Here is a 7,394-nt window from a genome sequence, read left to right as displayed (position 1 = left end):
TTGAGATACCCCAGGAGGCAGTAGAGATGCCTGAAGTCTCTAAAGGGCTCAATCTGGTCATGATTGACCAATTCTTAGAGAGAGTACCCGATGAAGTATTGAGGTTAAAGCTAAGGGAGCTACAAGCCACATCTCTCATGGTCGTTGCGCGCAAGGCGGACGAATTAGTAATCCAGAGGGGGGCGAATGCGGGTAACACAACCCCAGGGAGTGATCCCTCCACTCCACGACGGACAGGTGCAGGCAGTAACCCCACGGGACGTAGATCCTTTAATGCTGCCTGCTACCGGTGTGGCCAGCTCGGGCACAGAATAGGCCAGTTTCGGCGGTTACGTAATGCGCGGTTACTGTAACCAGGCCCGGCAAGCTTTGTCAAATCGCCATTTTGAATCTGTGCATTGTGTATGAGACTGTTGGTTGTCGCCGTTAAATTTCGTTAATATCTTTCTATCGACGCCGCGTTTGTATATTTGGATTTCTGTTTTTGAAGGAAATGTCTTCTAGCTTGACGTTCAGCAAGTTTAATATCAAGCAGCTGCAAGATTTTCTTCGGAAAAGAGGAGTTTCGTGCACGGGATACAACAAGGAAAGACTCGTCCGATTAGCGTCCGCGGTAGCGGACATTAGTCTGCCTGTAGACCCGGACCTCTCGGGCCCGTCTCACTCGGTAGACGCTACTGTGCGTGGGAAACTGCAACGTGCAGGTTTTTCATTCAGTGATCCAACAGAAGTCCCCGGGTACACTTCCAAGTTTGATGATATTCCGGACTTTGGAATCTACGATGTTTTTAATTATTTAGTTGAAAATAGAGCGGACTATGATCGTCGAAAACTAAAGGCTTTCAAGAGCTTTGAGGACTACCGACTTTTTGCCGATGGAAATGTGGAGAAGCTTGAATACAATCCCCTCTCTGCAGATAGCGACTCGTGTGTTTTCAGAGCACAGGTCAAACCGACTCAAAAAGACAAAACATATCTGAACAAGGCTACATATTCTTCCTGGCTAATAATGACAAAGGAGCTCGGTGAAATAAGCATTGCTTATTGTGAATGTCCTGGAGGGTGAGTAAACTCTTACTAGAGTTTAACTGTTTAGTCTAGACCTTATTTTTTTTTGCCACATGATTCACATTTAATTTCAAATTAATTTCAAATTATATACCCCCTCCCCCCCCCCCAAACAATGTATTTTAAAGGGGGTGGATGTGGTGCTTCCCTCTCTTCATGACAATATGATCTGTACATGTACAGTATGTAGCTGTAGGCCTAGGGGGAAAAGAAAAATTGAGAAACCCCCTTGTAGACAATACAAACTTTCAACATTTTTTCTTTGATATTGTTAACCATAAACCAAGTTTTGGAACAGATTTTGCAATAACTTTCGTATAACTTTGGTTTATTTTTTAGGTCTGATGGTGCTTGTCGGCATCTTGCTGCTGTACTGTACGAGATTGAGGCATTTGACAAAAAGGCATGCACCGAAGGCCCGGCTGAGTGGAAAAGGAGAGCCCGTCATCATGATGTTCCCACCCAACTTGTTAACTTAACAGTTAAGAAAGCAAGGTATGGTTGATATCATTTTCATGAATATAAGTTTGAGATTCCTAATTCTTTAATAACTGATTTTTAAAATGAAATTTAAATATATAATATATACGTTATTCAATGTTGAATAAAAAGGAAAGAAATGACATATTATTCAACAGGAGCATCTGCATAGTATTCCTCCCTTCATTTTCATGAGGATGTTCTCTGCATAGAATGACATATTTGATTGTTGCAAAGCAGATTATTATAATTTTTACAACTTTATTTATAGGTATGGAGAAGCTGATCCTACCAATCCTGGACAGTCATCCAGCAAACTTGACTTTGACCCAAGAGCTGTTGGTGATCAACAATGTCTTGATGAAGATGCGGTGAAAGAATTTGCTGCAGGCGTAGCAGAGGTAATATAATTATTTCTTCTATTATTCATATCATCTTTCATACATGTACTGTACGTGCTCATTTTTTCTCTTGCTCACTCCTCTACACTATATGTTGTTCTTTACCCCCCCCCCCCCCACTCTCTCTCTTTCTGATCCGCTTGTCTGCCCCTTCTCATTTACCCTTTGTTCTCTATTCTCTTCTGCAGTGGTAGGTTTTGAAATCAAAACATGATATCTTCAAAATCTATTTTTCAAACTTTCATTTTTTTTCTTTAATATTGATTGTTAGCCTAACAGGCTAACATGTATTAACAGCCAGATCAAACATATTTATTAATTATTTATTGTACATGTATAACGCAAACCTTAAATGAATGACAAGTCAGACGTTCAAGTCTAGTAAACAAAAATTCCTTTATTGATTTACTCTGAAATCTTTATGGACATATTATTTTAAAATATACATCTCTGTTTTTACCTGCATGTAAATCATGTTTCATGTATTAATACTTGTTTCTTTTATTACACTTATGTAGGTCAATGGTACAGCTGGTGCTCTGGAATTTCTACCAGGAGCCCCTGACCTACCAGCCCAAGCTCCTTCAACAAACATCAAGCATCTAGGGATAAGGAGCAGGATTCAGCAAGGGCATTCGTCGAATGTTACCAACATCATGGACTCCTTGCAGTACTCATCTGAAGAAGTAGCAGATATCGAACGAGCTACAAGGGGCCAGTCTGACGAACAACAGTGGCATGATATGAGGGAAGCCAGACTAACAGCATCAAACTTTCATGCCATAGTGCGCTCTCGAATCGAAGGAGGGGGAACGCTAGCAAAACGGATAATAGAGGGGAACCAACTGGAACATTTGCCAGCTGCCATCGAGTGGGGGAGAAAAAAGGAGAAGACTGCGCTTCAAAAGTACTTCAAAGTGGAAAAAAATAAACACAAGAAGCTTTCTGTTAAGCATAGTGGGTTGTTCGTAATGGAGAAGCATGGCTATGTAGGAGCAAGCCCAGATTCTGTTGCATCTTGTAAGTGCAAGACTCCGTGTCGTAGTAGATGGGTCGTCGAAGTTAAATGTCCGTACACCGAGAAGGATTCGCATCCAAAGGAAGCTGCTCTGAAGAGAGGTTGTGTCATTGTCAACAACGAACTAGTGTGTGGTGAAGGGTGTAAATATTACGCTCAAGTACAAGGACAGATGGGCGTTTGTGGGGTAAAACACTGTGACCTGGTTGTTTACACTACGAAAGGAATATCCTGTATCCCTGTAAACTTTGATGAGATTTTTTTTACAGAACTTATGAAGAAGCTTGAAGTCTTTTTCCTGAAGAACATTTTGCCAAAACTGTTGGAGTAAACTTTGTTCTATTTAACGTACATGTATGCATCATGCAGTGTAACTAGGTATACATGTAGTTTGTGAAAACTGCAAAGTGTTTGGATGGCAGAACCATGTAACATCTTTTACTTGTTCAAAGGGTCCTGTAGGTTACAGAGGGCTGCGCACACAACAACAATTTGATTCAAAAGAGGCTTCAAATTTAAGGGAACGACTCCATTAAGTAGTCGAAATGTCTTTAGACGACCAATAGCTCTTTCAACGTGTATTCTTGCAGATGCGATTCTCCTTGTTTTTGTAGTAGCATGAACAGATAGTTGTTTTCCATGAGCAAAGGGAGGAATGTTGAGAGTTGCTCCTTTTTCTGCGAGTAAGTCACGTATTAAAAATCCTCTGTCTGCCATGACATCATCTCCACGTTCGATCAGATCCATAAATCCAGATTCTTGTACTATGCGTTTATCTGAAATACTACCTGTCCATAAACTCGATATGAATGTGAATGTTCCACGAGGAGAAGTTGCAACCAATAATTTTGAAGTATTATGATGTTTATATGAAGACCATGTTATACGTTGAGAGCTTGGCATGGAAGGTTTCTGAATAAATATTTCTGTACAATCAATGATACATCTAGTATTCTTGAAATGTTTGAAACTAGCAGGAAATGTCTTGGCAATTTGTTCCTTTGTTGGCCAGCGGATAAGAAGTGGTCCAAGTTCAAGGTACAGAAATGATATCCAAGTGCAGAAGATTTTACTTGTATAGCTAACTGATATGCCAAACATATCAGACAAAGTTCTGACAGTGAAGCCACGTCGTATTCTTATCAGTGTCATGATAAATTCCTCTCGTAGTGTAAGTGTCCTTACTGGGCGTTTCTCCTGCAAGTATAAGTAAATAAACATTAAATGTGTTAACACATTATCAAGTGTTGCATTATTATACATGTACATGTACATGTAAATGTAGTTATATGAGATAGATATAATTTCACACAAGGAAAATGAAATTTATTGAAACACTCTGGAACTTATAAATCGTTTTGCCAAAGAAGTTATGTGCCAATTTTTTGTTTAAATATAGCGATTTATTTTGAGAGAAATCGATTTTATACCTTTGCCTCTAGCCTTTGTGCTGCATCTTTATTCGTTGAGTTTGGTCCTTCCCAATAAGTTAGTCTAGAAGCTTTGTCCTTCAGGAAATTGAACAGAAAAGTCAGCATGGCAAGAGTAAGACCTGAATTTAAAGGGAAAATTTGAGAGAAAAAGACGATTTACAATTTGGTCAAGTTTTGTATGTTCTTAATTTCTTCTGATAATACAAATATTTTGTGAATACATTTGAACAAAATGTTTTAAAGCTAACACAAGGTATACATTGCAGTGTCATTCAACAGGAGTGATTATATATGTGGCTATTCTGTAATTGATCAGTATTTTATTCATCAGTGTAAAGTACAATGCCAATAAATACCTGTATAGAACATGCACTTCTTGTCTGTCTTTGTTATTTGTTCAACAAACTTTGTACGCATAAGAAATTGATGATCTGAAAGTTCATCGTCTGTGAAGTCTTTGAGATGATGGAATCTAACTGAGCTCTGTGTTTCTGTGGTTCTGTACATCTTGAAATCTGGCAAGAGAAAATGAGAATATATATATATTAAACAAAAAAAGTATTTGAAAAATGAAAAAAAAATGTGATCTTTAATTCGTTTTGAATAAATAATTGCTTCTTAAATAATGAAGGTCCATAATTATAAGGGCCAACTATCAACTTTTATGATAATCAAACTTCCCAATCTTATGTTAAATCACTATCATCATTTTTATTACCCCTTATTGTGTTTTTGTCATTACTTTTTATCATTAATCTATTCATCAATGTTCACCTTTCTTATTCTTCTCTGTCATCGGTTGACATTATTTATAAGTATTATTATCTTTATCATCATTATTTATCATAACTATTCCTAATAATACTGATTCTGTGGTCACTGCATGCTTTTCGTTTTCCGTTTCATGCATGGGCCAGGCCGCTATAAAATAATAATTAGTATCGACTATCGAGGCGTTTTACAAAGGCATATCGATATCCATAAATTTGGTGATATTATGAAAGTGGTCGATTGAATCGTGCGTAAAAAACGTGCACGTGCTGGTACTGGTGGAAGCAAACACGACTGTTTGCGATCGGGTGGAAAATAATTCATCTCTTCTCTTATTTCTACGTCTACATTTTTACTCGGTAGTAGGTCCATTGTTTCAAGCTAAGGTAAATGAAAAATTGAATGGAAATTACCGTCATCGGCGAACGGATTATTTGGTTCTTCGCCTTCTATTTCGATTTCATCAATGGCTTTTAAGCCAATGTCCTCCGTTTTTCTTCTTTTCGGGGGAGGTATCGTGTGATGCCTGTCCCGGGGACTTGGCCGTACAGGTTTGGCTGCAAGTTGTTTCTCCAGCTGAGTCGCCGTGGCTGGAAGTGGATTGGGATGTTCTGCGGTGGGGCCCTTTCCCCCAACAAAATGTTTAGAACAAACGTATGTGTGCTTTGTTACATTATCCACCCCAAAGTCTTTTCTTCCACATGCCTTTAACCATATTTTGCATTTGTCAAGCTTTGTTTTTGGTTTGGGAAAGGCTAGAAAGAAAACCCCTTCCATGTCCGGTCGTTTTGCATAGCGTGAATCGCTATTGCACGTTCCGAAACCGCAATGCTTTCCCATTGTTCTTGACTAAAAATCGGCGATTTCAAATCAAATTTATGAAGAAGATAATCACATCTCGAAGTATCTCAAAGGTATTTGTTCCTGAAGTTTGAAACTGCCTCCTTTTTCTTCTCTTTCTCTCTCTCAAACAGCGAAAGCAAACAATACAATCACATGGCACAATAGCAAGACAACAGTATTACATGTATTGTACACACACAGAGCGTAGGCTGCTGCGCACAGCGAGTTCATTGTTTGTCCGACCCTCCGATTACGTAATGCGATTTAAAGGTCTCTGAATACATTACGAAACTGGCCTATTGCCAACTGTCCGGTACCTCCGGGGGCCACAGGGTCGGGTTTCCAGGGAGGACCTCCGCATGGCTTTACTCGAGAACCGTCACCAAGGTGCAATTTCATTGCAAAGGATAGGGGTGATGCTACAATTGCAGATGTTGTTGTTCAGGGTCTAGATGACAGAGTGGTGAAGACTCAAGCCCTGCTGGATTCGGGGTCAGAGGTTTCCCTGGTCACTTTTGAATTGTGTAAGGAGTTAGGGGTAGAGGTTACTCGTGAAACTGAAGGGGTGTTAGGCATGATCAATGAAACCGCCTTAGTGCCTGATGGTTTAGCATCCCTGCAAGTGGGTCTAGGAGGCAGCACTGCGACTGAGGTCTTTCATGTGGTTGGTAGGCTCCCAGTACCTGTCCTCCTTGGTGCTGACTTTGCTGAAAAGGTGAAACTTATCATAGATTTTGGCAGTCGTAGTTATAGCACAAGTAGCGATGGGGCCAATGAGCGGCCAGTTAAGTTCTCGTTGAATGGAGGGCAGGAGATGTCACATGTTGAAGAAGAAGTCGATGTTCATCTCCAAGCTGAGGATGAGATGAAGAAACTTGATCTAACTGAAGCAGATAGACAGAAATTAAATCAGGTTTTTCAAGACTTCCCAGATGTGTTTAGTGAGGTACCTGGTCATACGAACATGGCTATTCATAGAATTGATGTAGGAGGGGCTTCTCCCATCCGCTCTCACCCGTACAAGGTGAGTCCTGAGAAAAGACAAGCTCTTGATGAAGAGTTGGATAAGCTTCTGGACATGGGGAAGATTGAGCCTTCAGATTCACCTTGGGCCGCTCCTGTAGTGATGGTCCCTAAGAAGAACGGGAAGTACAGGATGTGTGTCGATTACCGAAAATTGAATACAATTACAAAGATTGATGCCTTCCCCATGCCTACAGTGGATGACATTTTGAGCTCTCTGCATGGTGCCTCGGTTTTCTCGTCATTAGATCTGCGCAGTGGATACTGGCAGATGGGTGTTGCAGATGAGGATGAGGAGAAGACTGCCTTTGTTTGTCATAGGGGTCTATTCCACTTCAAGGTCCTTCCTTTTGGTGT

The 7,394-nt window shown here is 40.2% G+C and overlaps 1 protein-coding gene across 1 annotated transcript; it reads left to right on the top strand.

The window, feature by feature from the left end:
- The first annotated feature begins 313 nt into the window (after positions 1-313).
- LOC100888206 lies at positions 314-4,772 on the top strand. The gene is made up of 4 exons (XM_003730876.3): positions 314-1,062; positions 1,408-1,563; positions 1,820-1,949; positions 2,468-4,772. The coding sequence occupies exons 1-4, from the start codon at positions 494-496 to the stop codon at positions 3,296-3,298; spliced, it is 1,686 nt and encodes a 561-aa protein (XP_003730924.1). The 5' UTR covers positions 314-493; the 3' UTR covers positions 3,299-4,772.
- Positions 4,773-7,394: the final 2,622 nt, after the last annotated feature.

This window comes from Strongylocentrotus purpuratus, unplaced genomic scaffold (assembly GCF_000002235.5).
Source record: "Strongylocentrotus purpuratus isolate Spur 01 unplaced genomic scaffold, Spur_5.0 spur5_contig_833, whole genome shotgun sequence".
Taxonomy (NCBI): Eukaryota; Metazoa; Echinodermata; class Echinoidea; order Camarodonta; family Strongylocentrotidae; genus Strongylocentrotus; species Strongylocentrotus purpuratus.
This window is presented reverse-complemented; position numbering and strand designations above follow the sequence as displayed.